This window comes from Pelodiscus sinensis, chromosome 32, assembly GCF_052426305.1.
Source record: "Pelodiscus sinensis isolate ZL-2025 chromosome 32, ASM5242630v1, whole genome shotgun sequence".
Taxonomy (NCBI): Eukaryota; Metazoa; Chordata; order Testudines; family Trionychidae; genus Pelodiscus; species Pelodiscus sinensis.
Genome location: NC_143083.1, coordinates 16,205,342 through 16,223,604, shown reverse-complemented (window position 1 = coordinate 16,223,604; position 18,263 = coordinate 16,205,342). Strand labels below are relative to the sequence as shown.

Genomic DNA, 18,263 nt, shown 5'->3' with positions numbered 1-18,263 from the left:
TGAGGCATCTGCTGGGAGTGTAACGCTGACAGGTGGAACTGAACCTGGGACGTCAGGAGCCTGGATCTCATGAGCTAAAAGTGAGCTAGCTCTCAGCTAACTAAGGCTGTAAGTAGGCTCAATGCTACTAACTAGGACAGTAACACACCCAGCAGATGCGTGGGTTATGTGAGCTCCTTAGGAAGGCCTTTATGGATTCAGATTGGTCCTTGTTTTACCGGCCAACTGCAAACAGGAGAGGCATTGTCCTGCACCCACCCCATAGCTGTCAACTCAGTGAGCCAGGCAGCTTCAGAGCATGTGAAGCCAGTGACCAGAGGTGGCAGATAGGCACGCCAGGATCAGATTCTGCATGGATCGTTTAGCTCAACCCACCACATGTGGTTTCCTGGCTTCCGAGTTTTGCTGCTCTGAGGCTATAAAACCAGCCATAGGGCAGCAAGAGGCTCAAGTGGTCACGGAGTCTGGAAGAGGACACAGAGAGCCACAAACTCAGAGATGGAGCAGCCCCAGCGCCTGTTGCTCCTGCTCTCCCTTCTGTCCTACTCCTCGGTCCATGCTGGTGAGTAGAGGAAGCCAGGGGCACAGGTGACCATCCAGGATCCGTGCACCAGCTGTCCCCTCTGCTCCTGCTCAGGAATCTGTCTGTCTTTCAGGGGCTTTGCGGAGTCAGATTGTGGGGGGGCACGAAGCCAAACCCCACTCCAGACCCTACATGGCAGCCCTGAAGGTCTCTGGTGATTTCGGATGCGGGGGATTTCTGGTGGCCCCGGACTGGGTGATGACCGCTGCTCACTGCATGGGGTAGGTACTGGTGCCTGGTTTGTCCTTCTTGTATTGACTGCTGGAGTAAATTTTAAAAACAGGCTTCATCTGCTAATCGGTATGAAGCCAGCTCTCTCTGCAGCCTCCCCCCCTTTGCTCAGGAAAGTGACCCACATTTGTCTCCTGCCGGTTTCAGGGATATCACTGTCATCCTGGGAGCTCACAATATCCACGAGCCAGAGGAGTCGCAGCAGGTGCTGGGAGTTGAGAGCTACCACATGCACCCTGAATACAACAATGTCTTGATAAATAATGACATCCTGCTGCTAAAGGTAAGTGACTTGTTTGCCCTGGGGAAGGTCACCCCAACAACTGCTGAGGGGCTCGTGCGGAGAGCTGAGAACAGAGAGGTAATCTTGCATGGGAAGACGCCAGAGCCCCCTTTGCAAATTGGGCCTTACTATTGTGTGCTGGGCCAGCCAGAGAAAGGAAACCGCAGGCAGTTCTTATAGCTTCAGCCTTCCTGGACTTCTTGGGGTTCGGAGCAGTCAGTCCCCTCCCCCCCAGCACAGATCACCCAGTGTCAGTCACATTGTCCCACACCCCTCCAAGCTACATGCAGAATTGGCACCTTTCAGCCCCCTAGACTGCTTTGTGCAAGCATCAGGGCTCAATGCTGAGTACAGCCTCTCCCATCACCTGGCAAGGGGGGGTACTAGACATCTGCTCCCTGAGACACGCTCTTGGCTTGACGCCTGTCTCCAGATTCTACTGACTCTTGCTTGGGCCTGAATGCTCCTCCTCTTCCTCCCACCCAGCTGACAGCAAGGGCCAAGCTGAATAAATACGTCCAGGTCATCCCCCTGCCCAAGACCAGCAGTGACCTCCCCCCGGACACCAGGTGCAGCCTGGCGGGATGGGGCCTCATTGACAAAGAGCGAATCACCAACAGGCTTTTTGAGACCAACGTCACCATCTACAGCCGCCGGAAATGCCTCAACGTCTACCCCCACCTCACCGATGGGATGATCTGTGCCGGCAGCTTCCACCAGCTCAAAGACTCCAGCCAGGTCAGGACTGGACACACTGGCAAACGGGGGAATGGGGAAGTGGTGGGATCAGCATCTCAGCTCCTGGCTGGGGCTGCCTGGGTTCCCTCCCAGCAGGAGAGACTCACGGATGCAAATCTCCTGCCCACTCATGTGTCTTCCCTAAGGGTTTCCCCCTAATTTCCCAGACCAGACCAGGCCCTGCATTCTGGAGGAGAGTTTGCTACTCAGCTGGGAAATCTATGGGAGCACAAGGCTTAGCACTGATGGGTTCCCTTCACCCCGCCTTACTGCATCCTGTCTACACTAGAGCTGGGCAAAAATTTTCAACCTACAAATTTTTGGGGGAGAAAAAAGCAGATTTTGGTCACCCAAAACGTGGCACCAGTGTGTGCGCGATTCACCAAATGGTTTCCATCAACAAAACAACTCACTCCACGTTTCTGAACACAGTCAAAGCAGGGTGCTTTGGCTCGGTCAGATTGAAACGGTTGTGACTTTTCAATTCGCCCTCTGGAAATTTCCCTCTGTTTGCCTTGCAAAAGCTCCGCCCTCAAGTAGAGATGTAAGCGACTATCTGATAAGCACAAGCTTATCGGATAGTTGAGTAGTGACCTGACTAGTCAGTCCCCTGCCCTTGCTGTCTCTAACAGACAGAGGCAGCAAGTGGGGGAGCAGGAGGCGGTGCTCGGGGGGAGCTGGCTCTATGGGGGCAGTGCCAATTCCCATTGCAGCCGCTTCATCCTTTGAAATGTACAAGACCCCATGGGCCGGAGGGGCTCTTGTACATTTCAAAAGCTGAAGCAGCCGCATTGGGAACCCATGTGAGCGTGAGACTGCTTCAGTCCCCGCTGGCCCTGTGCTCCCTGCAGCAGGCAGCTAAGGAACAGGAGCCAGTGCTGGGGGGAGCTGGCTTAAAAGCTGGTTCCTCTCAACACCATCCCCAAGGTACTGCATGCTTCCCCCTGACAGGGGCTAGTGCCAGAGGAGCCTCTGTTTGTGCTGGACAAAGGTGGCCACCGTGAACAGAGGCTGCTCCGGCACCAGCCCCCGTTTCAGTGATCAGGGCTGTCCGCTGTGAACAGGTGCTGTTGGGCTCAATGCAAGCTGGGACCCAGCAGTCCCAGATCACGCTTATCCCTGTGCCTCTGTATTTTAAATGCAGAGCCACAGCACAAGTGGCTCAGTCCCAGCTCAAGGTGGGTCCTGGTGCTACCCCCACTGCGGCTCTGCAGAGCAGTCCTATCGACTAATTGTATAGTAAATACAAATTGTATTGACTATATGATTAGCCTGATAACCACATTTTAACATCCTTACCCCCAAGGAAGTGTTTCATTTTGCCCTGACCCCTTTTCTACCCCTCTCTGTCGTGTGGACCTGGCACGATCTGGAAAAGCCATTATTAGCACAGCTCTAGTCCAGACATCTTCAGCACGAGCTGGTGGGAATGCCCCTGCTGCAGTCACATGGGCAGTGGTCTTGAAGCAGAAAGCTTTAATTTAGCTGGCTTGGGTACCAGAGCAGGGAAGCCACAGCAGAGCGAGCTGGACCTGGGAGGTGCTGACCCAGGGCCCTGGATGGGTTTGCACATCCTATCACACTGCGGCCGATTCACTGCTCTGGTATCTGAGCCAGTAGAATTAGAGCTTCTTGAGCACATCAGCTTTGTGTTGCAGTCACACCCAGCAACTGCATTGAGCTTGTGTGGAACAGCCAACTCAGTGGGTTGACCCTTAAGGTACAGGCGTGGAAATCACTCACGTTACACTAGGGATGAACTTAAAAAACATCCAATGGTCTGGTAGCACTTTACAGACTAACGAACCACATAGCTGGGATCATGAGCTTTCGAGGGCACAGCCCACTTCTTCGGATGACCGGAGTTCTTCACCTGAAGAAGTGGGCTGTGCCCCCGAAAGATCGACATGTGTTGTTAGTCTATAAAGTGCTACCAGACCATGGTGGTTGTTTAAGTTTCTCCTGCACAGACTAACTCGGCTCCCTCCTGAAGCACTAGGGATTAAGTTGGCTCTGTGTCTGGAAAGCCTCTGAATTCCCTCCTCTTCATGTGACCTCTTCTCTGTTTGGCAGGGAGATTCCGGGGGGCCTCTGGTCTGCAATGGGGTGGCACAGGGAGTCGTCTCCTTTGGCTACAGCTTCCCCCCCGCTGTGTACACCCGCATTGCCAACTACCTGCAGTGGATCAGAAAGGTCATGGGCTAGACGACAGGAGAGGAAGATGCTCCAGCTTCTCCTCCACTACGTGCTGCCTTGGAGCCCTGTGCTGCTTTCTCTCATGCTGCATCCACTGGCTTTTCTCTCCCTTCGGGGTGTGTATGAAATCCCAGGGGACAAGGCTTGCTCTTGCTGTGTCTGTGGCCTTGGAGCTCGGCGGCTGTGTGCCCCACAGGTCCCTTGTTACCTGGGTGCTGTTGGCTCAGAAGAGGAACGTCACATTTTCAGCCCGACTCCCCAGGCCTGCATTCTCACAGCCCTTCCCCACAGATCACTGCTCCATCCCAGCTCTGTCGCTGTGCTGCCTGGCCTGTAACAAGCCTGGAAAATAAACTCCTGTCTGCATTGCACCGTGTCTCAGGTTCTCTCCCTTCGCAGTGTCTCCTCTCAGGGGGTTTCTGATCAGGACCAAGTTCTGCTCCCAGCTGCAACGGGGTAAGCCCTTTGATTTCAGTGTGTTGCAGGGGTATAAATGAGCAACTCAGGCCAGAGGTGACTTCACACCCCCCACAGGGAAGTGAACCAAGAGAACTAAAAACGACCCATGTGGTTTTCTGATCCTGGGCTGAGCAGCCTTTAACATCTACCCGCCAGATCAGCTTTGCAGGCAGTGCAGTTTGGGTACAAACCCGCTCACATCCTGCCCCTTGCCTCCTTGTGCTTTTCTTGTTGCACTGGGTCGGTCACCGATTGCTGCAGAAACTCCCACTGAAGTCAGTCAGAACAGAGTTAGGCCAGTTATGTGCACACCCAGCCGTGCCAGCTCACATGGTTTCATTGCCAAGCATGATGGTTTGGTGTTTTCCTTAAAGCTCCTCTTTGCACCACTTACTCTCTGCTTCCATTTCATAACATTTGCTAGCCTAACTCTATGCGTAAGGGAAGAAGCTTCCCTGGGGAGGGGTAGTTTGTTTAGTAATTGGGTTTCTCACACCATGCTGCTGGTCCTAGCCTCTGTTCGAGACAACACAGTAAAACTTGGGATGTGATCTGGCCCCATTACCTGATCATCTGCACATCTCACTATCTTCCATCCACCAGGTAGAGCCACCATGTGCCATAGAGAGAAACTCATCTGTTTCTAACTGAGTTTAAAGCGGATAAACAAATGCATGAAGAGAAGGCTGCCAAACCCCGCCCCCCCCCCCCCCAAAAACACAACCTCATGTGGCTGCTGCTATCAGTAACTGGCAGATGTGACATCATGGGAAAAAAATCTGAGGAGGCAGAAAAGGTGATCTGCGCAGGGAGACATGTCAAAGTTATTGGTATCAGAGTGATAAAGCAGCTATCGCCAAACCTCAGCATTTAAGAGCTCTACTCAGCTTCTCACCAATCCGCCTCAGGCTCCTGGCTTCAGTAGAGCTTCGCCCATTTATACCTGCTGGGGCATTAACTCCCTTGGCCTCCAGAACTCCTGGGTCCTAACAGAAGTAGATTGATGGAGGGAGGTTTGGAAAACAGGTCAACAGGGAGAGGTGCTTTCAAGACTGTAACCTCCAGCATAGCTCCCCTGTGACTGGTTTGAGAGGTTGTAGAAGTTTAGCTTGGAATAAATGTGGGAAGGAAATCATTCAGGATTGTCTCTCTGGTTAGGGTTGCCAGGTGTCTGGTTTTCACCCGGACAGTACATTATTTCTGGCCCCTGTCCAGTAAAAAAACCAGAAGATACCGGGCATGTAAAACGTCTGGTATTTTCTGTTTTTCTTGGACGGAAGGCTGGTGGGGACATTGTTCCTCTGCCGCATCTGGCATGGGTGGGGGGTGGGGCAAGGAACGTGTGGATTCTTAAAGGCGCAGCAACCTGTTTTGTGCTCCTGGTTTTTTTGCTCAACAACTTTAGTCTCCATGGAATCTCCATCCCTAGAGGTTTCAAAGTCCCAGCTTGACACCACTCTGGCTGGGTTGATTGAGTTGGGGTTGATCCTGCTTTGGGCAGGGGGCTGGACTCGATGACTCCTGAGGTCTCTGCCAGGCCTGGGATTCCCTCTGGGGCACCTGGCACTAGCCCCTGTCAGAGGACAGACTAGTGGGCTGATGGTCCGTTGTTCTGAGCTGGTCTGGCTGTTCTTATGAGCAGAGATGAAAGGAAGCGGGTGTGCCCTAGTATCCAGCTCCAGCAGGAGCGGGCTGAGCTGCAGCAAAAGTCAGCAGGGATCTCGTTAAAGAGCAGGCAGATTCCTTGATTGCAATAGGACCTAGAAATGGAAATGTTAAGTTACTTTCAGCACTGCTTATGAGGGGACCCATTGAAAACAGATACCGATTACCGGTCGCTTGAAAGGCTGAAGGGGGATTCTTTGGAGACCAGCAGATAAAGATGCTGGGATAAATAACCTGGGTTTAAACGGACTCAGGGCCTCTTCCTGGATCCAGCGAATGGATTGGACAGGACCCCGGTCTACAGAGGGCCCGAGTCCTAAAGGACGGACTTTGGCCTGCAGGGGTCACAGAAGAGGGGGTTGCCATTCTGAGCTAAAGGGTGATGAACTTGGGCTCTGGCAAGAGCAGCCCTTCCATGTTGGGATGTGTGTGTGGCAGGGGCTTGGCTGCTTGTTAATACAGCTTCTTATGCAGGTAGGTTCCTTTGTGGTTTTTAATGTTTTCCCTGCAGTGCTTTTATCTTCAGAATAAACACTCTGCTTGTTTGGAGGTGGCTGCCAACTGCAGCAATTAAAGCGCACTGGCCTTGAGGGCAGAATCGAAGCAGGGCTGCTCTTGTGCCTGAAATAACAGCAGCGCTGCCTGGAAATACCCTGGTCGGAAGGGAGACACACGTGCCTCCACCCAAGAGCAGCAATGGCTTGAGGGTGCCTGACCTGCCTGGAGCCCAGAGGGAAAATCCAGGTGCAACCAGCACCCAGCCCTTGGAGGAAATTACTACGAGAGGAGGGCAAAGAATTAAAGGAAACTTGTTCCACTGCTGGGAACGTTCCACTCCAAATTCAAAATGCCCTTTGCAGAAGCTGCCATTTTAACCTAGAGGTCCTGGGAGACACGACTGATACATGCGCTTGTGCTGACTCTGCAGAGGCGAGTTCTGCCCTGACCACACTAGCTGCTGCTGAGAGGCATTTTGTAGCTACTGCTCCAAGCTATGCAAGAGCAAACTGATTCTATGTTGATTAGTCAGCTGAACCCAGCTCCTGTGGTTTTTCTAGGCGCTAATTCTCACGTACCTCAGGCTATAAAACCAGGCCAGGAGTGGCCAGAGAATTGCAGCTTGGCCTGGAAGGGGATTGGCAAAGCAGAGAACTCCAAGATGAAGCGACCCTTTGGCCTCTTGCTCCTGCTCTCAGCATCAGCCTACTCAGGTCAGTAGAGAGCCCGAGGTCTGGACAGCCACGCACCAGGTGAGGGAAGACCAGACCAGGAGCATGTTTCTCTTTCAGGAGCTTCATGCAGTTGGATCGTGGGAGGGCACGAAGCCAAAGCCCACTCTAGACCTTACATGGCCTATCTGAAGGGAGACACCTCGGATTTCTGCGGAGGGTTTCTGGTGGACCCAGGCTGGGTGATGACAGCTGCTCGCTGCAGGGGGTAAGATTTTGTTTGGTGCTTGTACAGCACTGATGCAAGGGAATCCCAATCCATGGCCAGGGATGCCAGGCATTCCCGCACTGCAAATAATAAATACCTCTCCCTTTTTCTTGGGTTTATACCTCACATGTGCAGTGGACGAACCAACTAACGTATGCATTGGTGGTGCAGCTGTGGTGCACCTAGAGCATTAGAGAAAATGTGGGAGTTAATCTCTTGTATTGCACCGACGTCCATTAGTAAGTGACAAGCTCTAAAGCTTGCCAGACCTCGTCACTAATGTAGATATTTTAGTTTGTCTGTCTGTCTTGATCTGCCTAGACAAGAACTCCTCTTCTCAAAGTTTAAGCCGTAAGAGCTAGGGCTAGCAAATTTGTTATGCAGCTTCCTCATCATCACATAAAGCAAGGCCAGGGTTTGTTTGTGCCAGGATGATAGGGTGTGCCTGGAATGGGATTGCTGCTCATAAAACCACACAGAAAAGAGAGACTCAGTAGGCAGGGGAAGGGACTGGCTGGAAGCACACCCCCTTGCCATGACTGCTCCATCCCCGAGCCTCCCACTCCTAAAGTGCCTTTTAGGGAGGGTGGAGTGGACAAAACTCGCCCCCGCCCCCGGACTTGTACAGGACATTGCCAGCTGATCCCTTTCATCAGGGAGCGAGGGGAAAGTGCAGAGTGCTGCATTCCTCACTGGCTGAGGAGTGCAGGGGGCAGATGAGCTGTGCTCTTTGCCTTCACTCCCTGACAGGCACAGGAAGGAGAAGAGCAAGCAGCCCTGATATGAATCTTGGAGGGGGATAGGGCTCTGTACCCCCTTGCCCTCCCCACCCACCCCTACATACACCCCAACTTCCCCAACCTGATTCGTGCATTCCCCTCACAGCCCCCTGCCCCGAGCTCCCATGCCTCCAACTAACTCCTTCACTTCACACATCCCCAGCTCCTCTGCCCTGCACCCCTCCTCACCCACCAATCCGGACTCCTGCACTCCCACACCCCCAGCCCTATGCCTGCACATCTCCAAGCCCCTGCCCTGACTCCTGCACCCCCTCCCCACATCCCTAACCCTTGCCCGGAGCCCCTCACACCCTATCACTCCCCAACCTCCCTGCCCTCTACCCTACACTTACATTTTTCAGGTACCCTCCTAACCTCTTGCCCTTAGGGTCCCTCCAAGGAGAGCTGCAATACAATAGTACCTGTAAGAATTTAAGTTAGTCATCCCTGGATTGAACCCAAGATGAGCCAGAAAAATAGGATGAACCTGGAATAGGACTGCTTCTCAATAAACCTTACAGAAGAGAGAAAACCAATTTGGAGTAGTGCTCTGTTTTGGCACGGCTCAATCATTGCTTAAGACAAACTAGGAGAAAATGTTGTTGCAAGCTACTCTGAAATGTAGCCCTTTTTGATAAAACATAGTGAATAAGAGTTTATAGGGATAAAGAAAAAATACACGATGAAATTTCTACATAAAATAATTTGGTTTTGGTAAGAAGAAAAATTGTAAATCCCTTTTTTAAAGAAATCCAAAATAAAAATTAACGTCATAAAACTATTTTTGAAAAATGCAGTGACTTAAATAAAGCAGGTACATTTTCTTTTTATTTTAAAAAACCCTTAACTGTGGTAATAAAAGATATTACCTCTTCCACCTTGTCTCTAACCAGAGTTTTTGGTTCATTGGCCATTCCAAAAACCATTACAAAAAACCATTAGGACACAGGTTGATTTTTAAAAAATTTCAGAGACTAAAAAAAGTTGAGTCAAACAAAACATTTTTACTTTGAAAGGGATGTTCAAGTGTGTTTGCATTTTGTGATGAAACAAAAAACACTCAACTCAGTTTGACCCCCCAAAATAAAAGTGTAACATTTTCAAACAGATGAACACTGACTTGTTCAGACTTTTGTTGGCCAAAATAACTCAGCAAAACTGACATTTTCAAAAATCTGGCAGCACCATCTGGCAGCATCATCCAGTCAATCTCATTTAGGGGAAAATGCCATGCCAAATCAAACCAAGGCTTCGTCTAGACTTCAGAGTTTTTCTGGGATACTGAAGATATCCCAGAAAAACTCTGCCACGTCCAAGGAATGCATCTGCTTTTCTGAAAAAAAAATTCAGAAAAGCAGACATGGTTTTTTTTTGGCATCCCTGTAAACCTCGTTTTACAAGGAAGAAGGGATGTTCCAAAAAAGGATGTTTCCAACATTTGGCCCAGCGTAGACCAGCCAAATGTTGGAAAAGCCTCTTCCAAAAAAAGAATCAGAAAGATACGCAAATTGCAGCTCTCAATTTGCGTATCTTTTTCCACTAGAACTGTATGATCTAGACACAGCCTCAGTGGCGCTGTCTATCCGAAACATTTTTGCCAGCACTAGTGTCACCTTTCAAAAGCTTGAAACCCATCTCTTCCTTCTCCTACTTGCTCTGCATTCGGAGCAGAGCGCATCTTGCCAGTGGCCCTGCTTTGACTGACTGAAAGAGCTGGGAGAGACATGGACATTCTCAGGGCAGGTGGGGGCCGTGAGTGAGAGCCCAGAGCAGGTGTTGGTGGAAAGATTTGCTTTTTCATCTGATTGGATCTGAAAATGCGTTGTAATATTTAACTCCAGAATTGTTAACACGAATACTGACCGATACTCGATCCTAAGGCCAGAAGGGACCACTGATCATCCAGCCTGACCCATATAGCACAGGCCTGAGAATGGTCCCCAAATAATTCTGAGAACAGATTGGTTAGAAAAAACATCCAAACTTGATTTGAAAGTCATCTGAATGAGAATCCGCCCCTAGTAAATCCTCGCTGTGGCTAATTACTCTTGTCTAGCTTCACCTTCCAATCACTGGCTTGTTAGACTTTCTCTGCTAAACTGAAGAGCCCTTTATTGAATGTGTTTCCTGCGTAGGCACTAGTAAACTGTGATCAAGTCATCCCTTCCCTTTCTCTGTTACACAATGAGCCAGCAGTAGAATCAGGAGCAGAACCCAGATGTCCTGATGCCCTAACTACCCCAAACTCCCATAGACAGGCCTGATTCTCAAGCACATTAAGGACTCCTTAAGGGCCAGGAAGCAGCTGTCTGGGGAAACACATGCTCACATTAAGACCCTTTGAAATCAGCTCACAGATCTCCATTAGCTTTATGTCTCTAGGCTGTGCAATAGGCTTCCTTCTGTTTACGGCTGCACCATCTTTTCTAGGTAGCTAGTGGGAGGGTGTCAGGTGCAGCTACCACCCAGTTACAGAGCAAGCCAGCAAAGGAACAGCCGTGTGATTAATTTGCTTTTACCAATGTCAGGAACCTGACAGTCACCTTAGGAGCCCACAATATCCACCAGCAAGAGGACTCCCAGCAAACATTTGCAGTTGAAAAATATTACGAACCCTCGAACTACAAACTCTCTGCAGTCAGCGACATCCTTTTGCTGAAGGTAACGAAGACCTAACAGGCTTATAGTCGCTTCCAGCGTTCCTACCTCAGAGCGTCCTTCCAGGTTTGGTGCTTGGCTGTGGTGAGAAGTCATTTACGCCAGAGGGGAGCTGAAGATGTAAAGTGCAGCACTGGCTCTGCCCTTTCCCCAAAATTTGGATTGGGGTGCCAGCATGGGTCCATAATCTGGGGTTTGCGGTTGGGAGGGTGGGCATAAACCCCACCTTGGGGAGCCTGACTTGGATGAAGATTTTTATGATGGCAGCTAGCAGCCAAAGGCACACACCACAGCCCAGGTGTACAAGTCCTGTGCAAAAAAAACCAGAACAAAAATATGGGCCCTGCCTTAAATAGCTTAATCTAAGACCAGAGACAGATGGGTAGGCTGACAGGAGAGTACAACAAAGGAGATGCTATATGTCACCCAGCACACGGTGCAGTGAGCACAGCAGCTACCTTCTGACTGTTGACATTTGTGTAAGCATCACACCCAAGGAGAGCTGGAGGAGCGGTCTGAAGGGGAAACAAGCAGGTGGCTTTGGGGATGTTTCTGGGGAGTTCTGCCCAGATGAGGGGCAGCAAGGGGGAAAGCATAAAGGGGCGTATCTGAAAGGGTAACAAATGAGCGATGGAGGCTAGTATGACCACAGGTCTCTTGATTAAGTGACAGGATAGGGGTTGGGTAGGAACAGGACAGGAGGGAAAGTAGTTCAGCTTGATGCGATAGAGAAGGGAAAAACAGTGAGGCATGTCGTCCTTTTGCTCCCTTTTGCAGGGGACCGAGCCTTTGCCGGGCAACTAACATTTCTGAATCTCCCTCCCCCCAGCTGAATGGGAAAGCCAAAGTCAATGAATACGTCAACTACATTCAGCTGCCCAAGGCCAACAAGGTGGTTGCCCCATGGAGCCAGTGCAGCACAGCTGGATGGGGCAACATCGACCATGGGAAAGCCCCCAACAAGCTCTTTGAGACCACTGTCACCACCTGGCCGCCAAAGGAATGCCGCTCCTTGGACCCTGGTATAACGGACAACATAATCTGCGCAGGAAGCAAACAGTGGGTCAAGGACTCCAGCCAGGTCAGTAGCAGAGGCATCTAGGAGAGGATGGACTGGGAGGCAGGCCACAGAGAGCTACATGGGGTTAGCCTAACCTTGGCAGATCAGTCTGTAAGTTACCTAGGTTACTAAACATTAGTTTAAAACAGTTCCTTAAACTTGAAGATCGAGGAACAGCAACATTTTTTGGTTAAGGGGGGAAAAAAGTTTGGAGGGGGAGGGGTGAAGGCGGCTTGTCCCTTTAAGGGTGGCCATTTTTAATTCTGTTCTCTCCACGGCACATCGGTGTGCCACGGGACACACTAAGAAATGCGGGTTTCAAACCTCATTCTGGCTGTGACAGGTGCCTACCCCTTTGTCGTGGTTATTCTGTGTCTCCTACCAGCTTATCTTCCCCTTCTCTGTCTCTAACTTCCTCTTCCGTAGCACCCTCTCCATTTCTTCCTGCCCCTCCCCATGTCAGCTGAACAGGCACGCTAGAAACTTTTTGGCCGCTTGTCAGGCCTGCACTGTAATCTGAGCCTGCTTCCCGCTGGCTTTGGCCTGCGTGGGGTCACTGGCACTTGTACAGAATGAGCCAAAGACACTCCCTCTTTGTACCCATTTAACATTTGGGAAGCAATGACAACCCCCAGGGCAAGTCAGGACCAAATAAACGCAGACCATCACCACCGGGTCTCTGTCCAACCTGTTCTTCAAGACTGCCAGAGAGGGATTCCACGGCCTCCCTGGGCAATCTATTCTCGTTCTGAACTAGCCTGATAGTAGGAAAAGCTTCCAATTAGCTGATCTAAATCACTTGTCCCGTTGCATCCTGTCCTATTTTCAGTGACTTGGAGAACAAATGATCACTGTCCTCTTTCTAACAAGAGCCATTAACACATTTGAAAACGTGTGCCCCCTCCCACCTCAGTCCAGCTGTTTCAATCTTTCATCATGGATGAAGTTCTCTAAACTTTTTATAACTTTTGTTGCTCTCCTTTGGAGTCTCCAATTTGTCCCCCTCTGTCCTAACGTGTGGCACCTGGGACTGGACACATACCCCAGCTAGAGAGTCCCCAGTCATACAACGCTCCTGTTAATACAATCCAGAATGGTAGGGTTGTTGGTTTTTTGCACACTGCATCATACAGCTGGCTCTTGTTCAATTCATGATCCATTATGACCCCCTTATACTGTTAAGTTAACCCCACTTTGCAGTTGATTTCTCCTTCTTACATGACACACTTTGGCTTATTACATTTAATCGTGTGGGCTTGAGGCCAGTTCTCCTATTTGAGATTAGTTTGAATTCTGATGTTCTCTGAAGGGTCAGAAGTATTGTCCCCTATAAACTATGCACTTGTGCACCCACGCCGATTCCAATTAGCATAGCACCCACAACTAGGTTTTGTTTCTACGAGTGGTGCACTTCCACAAATGCCTTGGTGCACACAGAAAAATTTATTCTGTACAAATGCACATAGGTGGAAAAGATTAGTGGGAATACCAGCTGGAAGCCCCCCCAGCTTTGTGCCATTTGCACATTTTGTAAACATCCACTACAGTCTCTTACCCAAGCAGCCATTAATGAAATGATTGGAATAGTGACGGACCCCACTCAATGCACCCTCCCAGTCTGACTTCAAACCATTGATAACGGCTCTGAGTACTCGCTTTCCATTCATCTAGTCGGTATTTCCCTAGTTGGCTTATAGGAACACCATGTGGGGCTGTAGCAGAAAACCTTACTAAAACCAAGCTACCACCTCTAGTGCTTCCCCTCTAGCCACTAGGTCAGTAATAGCAAAGAAGAAATGGAGATGGTTTGACATGATTTCTTCTTTACAAATTCATGGTGGCTAATACTTAGTTAGCATTGAGCTGCGTACAAAATAATTGTTAAATAATTAGTTCAATGGTCTAACTTCAATATCAGGAAAGACATCAGCAGAGAACGCCTCATGTCCTCTTGGTTCCCCTTTTTGAAGAGAGCTACTGCATTTACTCTTCCGCAGTCCTGAGTCCTCACCCAGCCGCCACAATTTTTCAAAGAATTTTTCAACTAGTCCCTTAAGGACCCAATCATGAATTTTGTCAGGCCCTGCCAACTTTAATACATCTAACTCATCTAAAGATTTCTAACCCTGGCCTCTCTCTTTCTGGCTTGTGTTCCTTCCCTGTTGCTGCAATTATGGTTTTAAGTATCTAGCCGCAATTAATCTCTTTAATGTCAACTGAAGCAAAGTAGGGATTAAATACCTGCCCCATTGTCTGTTAGCTCTCCTTCCTTGCTAAGCAGTAGGCCTACACTTACTGTCCTCATTCTAATATTTATTGAGCCCCTTAAAAATCAAGTCTAAAATGGTCACCCTCTTGACAATTCTTCTAACTTCTGAAGCTAGAAGTTGTCTCCAAGGCAGTCCAAGAAATGATGGGAAATTTGTAGTGAGCCATATTGCCGTTATTCGCACACAGCAGCCATGCCAGGAGCACATAATCACCTCATCGATTAGAGTGAATCTTGGGGGAAAAAAATTCAAATCAATGGGAGCTTTGCCATTGATTTCAGTGGGGTCAAAATGGCAGCCAGTAGGTTCAGCATTTCCTAGCCCCTGTAGCTATTTTCCATTCTTGTTAATGTAGCAGGAAGGGGGTGTATGAAAATTGTGTGTTCAACATCTTCCTTGTGTTCATCAGGGGGACGCAGGTAACCCTCTAGTCTGCGAGGGGATAGCAGAAGGGATCTTCTCCTATGAATTTGAGTCTCCTCCTGGCTTTTACACTCGCATTGCCTCCTACATCCCCTGGATTCGGGAGATCATGAAGGAGTAAGCAGAAAAGAAGCCAAATCTTCTCCTGCACAAGTGGCAGCCTTTGAAAGCTGGCGTTTCCTTGTGCTGTAGCTTGTAGCTCTTCCCCCTCCCTATTCTGGAAAGCCGAGTGGCAATTTAGAGCTAAGAAAAGATGTGATGCCACTTTTGTCTTCCTCAGAAAAGATAAATCCCTTTAGACATGCAAACGCCAAGGTTTGTAATGTTATGGCTGCAGCTTACACCCCAGTGGGAAGGTGGTAGACAACTTTAGTGGGCATCACATTTTAAACTCCAGTGGGGTGCATATAGGTTAAGAGATTAAGTACCTACAGAGCCATCCTTACCCTTATGCAGAATACACAGCTCCATGGGCCATGCAAAAATTTGGGGAACCTCTGGGTCTTAATGTCCACCCAAAAAGTTTTTCCGTTAAAAGCATTTGCAGAAAAGAGCATCTAGATTGGCACGGATGCTTTTCTGCAAAAGCACTTTTTGCGGGAAAGCGTCAGTGCCAATCTGGGGACGTGGTTTTGTGCAAGAAAGCCCCGATCGCCATTTTTGCCATCGGGGCTTTTTTGCGCAAAACAATACCGCGTTGTCTACACTGGCCCTCTTGTGCAAATGCTTTTGCCCGAATGGGAGCAGCATAGTATTTCCGCAAGAACACTGACAATCTTACATGAGATCAAAATACAGGACTATGTAACACTTTAAAGACTAACAAGATGGTTTATTAGATGATGAGCTTTCGTGGGTGAAAGCTCATCATCTAATAAACCATCTTGTTAGTCTTTAAAGTGCTACATCGTCCTGTATTTTGTTTCAGCTACACCAGACTAACACGGCTACATTTCTATCACTATTTTACATGAGATCATCAGTGTTCTTGAGGAAATTCAAGTGGCCAGTGTAGACAGCTGGCAAGCTTTTCCGCAACAGCAGCTGCTTTTGCAGAAAAACTTGCCAGTCTAGACACAGCCAAGGTGCGGTGCGGTGCAGGGCAGGGCTAGCTCCCAGGTCTGTTCAACATCATGTAGATCTGCTCAGACTCCGGTGGCAGGTCTACATTAGGGCTTCCCCTGGTAGCTGCACTAGACATGGGGAACAGGAGTGCAGGTAACCAGAGCAGCAGGCATAAGGGAGCCTAACTTACACCATCCTGCACGTTTCTGAATTCAGGCCAATATTCCCAACTCTGGCAGGAGCTTGTGCCCCTCCCCAGCAAGTCAGAATTAATGCCTCCACTCATGCATAGCCCCTGGTCTGATCACAGCTTCATTCCTTCCTTGTTGCTGTCTTGCTGGATTGTCAAGAGCATGAAAAATAAACGTTCTGCTGCATTTCAAAGTGCTCTTCTGCTAGGAGTCTTATTGCCTCGCGTTTCCAGACATCACTCTGGGAGTGTCAGACTGAGAAAAGCTGAGGGTTATTCCCACTCTGAGTCTCATTCACAGCTAAAGCTGGGGGCTTACGTCTACACTACAAAGTTCTGCCAGCGTCCGTACATGGGCAAGGAGCATGAAAAGAATCATCCCACCAACAGGCAGCAGGGCTGGCAAAATGGGGCACTGCACCAACGCCCACCCCAAAGGCTCCCAAGGACACATGGAAAGTTGCTCAAAGGAGGCAGGTGGACTAGTCACCAGCATCGCACAGCAGCTACACTAGGGGGCTCTGCCAGCTTAGCTACACTGCCAAAGCAGGTACAGGGTAGACAAGCCTGGCTCAGGGAAACACTAATCTTCTCCTAATTTATGTAAGGAATGTTTCAGACATTGAGGGAAGCCATAGAGGGGTTGGTCCAATGAGAAATGGGGCATATGTGACTGAATTGGAAACTGAACTCAGTACTTGAACAATGTTCTGGATAATTTTTTCCATCCATGTGTAGAATAAGTTTTGTTATATGCACTGAGGCAGGTGCAAATGTGCACCACCAGCAGAAAACAACCTAGCTGAGGGCGCTGCTAATCAGCTGGGCAGCATTAGAATCTCTCCTAGGTGGCCTCACAAGTGCTCAGCTTCCAGGGATTACTGCTTGAATGCCAGTCCAGTGCTTTCACTGCAAGACCAGCCTAGCACTGTGAATAGAGCTACCCTTGCTCTCAAAGAAGCACCTCTGTTAACCAAATATCCCTGAGAAAAGCAGATGGGGTTTCCCTATTAGCAAGTGCAAGCAGACTGCCACCAAAAAACATGCGCAGGTTCCTATGTGTTTTCGCTGAAGTTTCTTCCAAACTGGCTTCTCATTTTAGTCTTGACACACCTTGGGCCTGATTTTCAAGCAGGCTGCGCACTCAGTTCTCAGGGGAGAAGCAGCCGCTCCACTCCAGGGGTCCCCACAGATGGCCATTCCCAAAATCCAACCACCAAAAGTCGGGGGGGGGGGGGGGGGAGAGATTTGAAAACGCCAGCCACACACAGCATCAGCACTGGTGCTTTTAACTCCAAGGGAGAGGTATTTTTCAGCTGACTGTGTCACCCAGAGGTCTCTATTAAAGGGGCTGGAAAAAAAATCTAGTTAACATGACATGAAATCGATTCTTGACTGTCTGTGTAAGACATGCAAGTCTGTAAAGTTCTAAGTGTGAACTGGGAGGGATCTAACCAGGGAAAAATCCCTGACCCCAGGTTAGATTAGCATTTGGGAACACTGATCGGAATCCCTAGCTCTTACCTAACATTTTTCAACTTTACAAAAGAGGGCTGCCTCATTTTACCAGTGGAGAAACTGAGGCACAGAGATATTGTAACTTGCCCAGGGACACCCAGCAGGCCAGTGGCAGAACCAGGAACAGGATCAGAACTCTGGTCTCTTGAATCTCAGCTCAGTATTTATCTCCTGGGACCCTCAGCCTCTCTTCAGTCACAGATCACTTTATAGCATGTACTCGAGATGCTAAGAAACAACCTGAATAAATGTATCAACACAATCCATCAAGTCGATGTATCATAGATTTTTAAGACCAGAAGGAACTAGAAGAGTGTTGTTTCATCTCTTGAGTAACCTCCCCACCATCACTACCATGGAGGTTTACTCAGTTAACCCTGCATTGAGCAAGACAGGTGTTGAACTGCAGAATATCTACCAGGAAGGGACCCCATCTTGATCTGCAGACACCCAGAGGTAGAGAATCCACCATGTTTGGTCAGATAGTTAAATGCTCTTGTAGTTAAAGCTAAGCCACCACATTCTTAAGAGTCATCATTAATTGTCATTTACAAAAGCACCTATACTCCAGGAAGACATTACACTCCACTGCTACTCTGTGGGAAGGAAGTAGAATATAGCCTCATCATTTTGCAGATGGGGAAACTGAGGCACAGACCAGCACTGCAACTTGCCCATGATCACAGAGCAAGTCAGTGGCAGAGTCTG

General features: G+C 49.2%; 2 protein-coding genes across 4 annotated transcripts; both read left to right on the top strand.

Annotated features, from left to right (window-relative positions):
- The first annotated feature begins 404 nt into the window (after window positions 1-404).
- Window positions 405-4,402, top strand: LOC102454962 (mast cell protease 1A-like). Its single transcript, XM_006118212.4, has 5 exons — window positions 405-562; window positions 657-804; window positions 962-1,097; window positions 1,584-1,835; window positions 3,909-4,402. Exons 1-5 carry the CDS (start codon window positions 499-501, stop codon window positions 4,038-4,040), a joined length of 732 nt encoding a protein of 243 aa, XP_006118274.1. The 5' UTR covers window positions 405-498; the 3' UTR covers window positions 4,041-4,402.
- On the top strand, window positions 4,350-15,622 carry LOC142818981 (granzyme-like protein 1). 3 transcript variants are annotated; one of them, XM_075902544.2, is made up of 6 exons: window positions 4,350-4,487; window positions 7,214-7,366; window positions 7,445-7,592; window positions 10,900-11,032; window positions 11,859-12,110; window positions 14,769-15,622. In XM_075902544.2, exons 2-6 carry the CDS (start codon window positions 7,315-7,317, stop codon window positions 14,901-14,903), a joined length of 720 nt encoding a protein of 239 aa, XP_075758659.1. In that variant the 5' UTR covers window positions 4,350-4,487; window positions 7,214-7,314; the 3' UTR covers window positions 14,904-15,622. The 3 variants fall into 3 exon arrangements, with proteins under 3 accessions (XP_075758659.1, XP_075758657.1, XP_075758658.1); XM_075902543.2 differs by lacking the exon at window positions 4,350-4,487 and adding an exon at window positions 5,824-7,085; XM_075902542.2 differs by lacking the exon at window positions 4,350-4,487 and having other exon boundaries at window positions 5,823-7,366.
- Window positions 15,623-18,263: the final 2,641 nt, after the last annotated feature.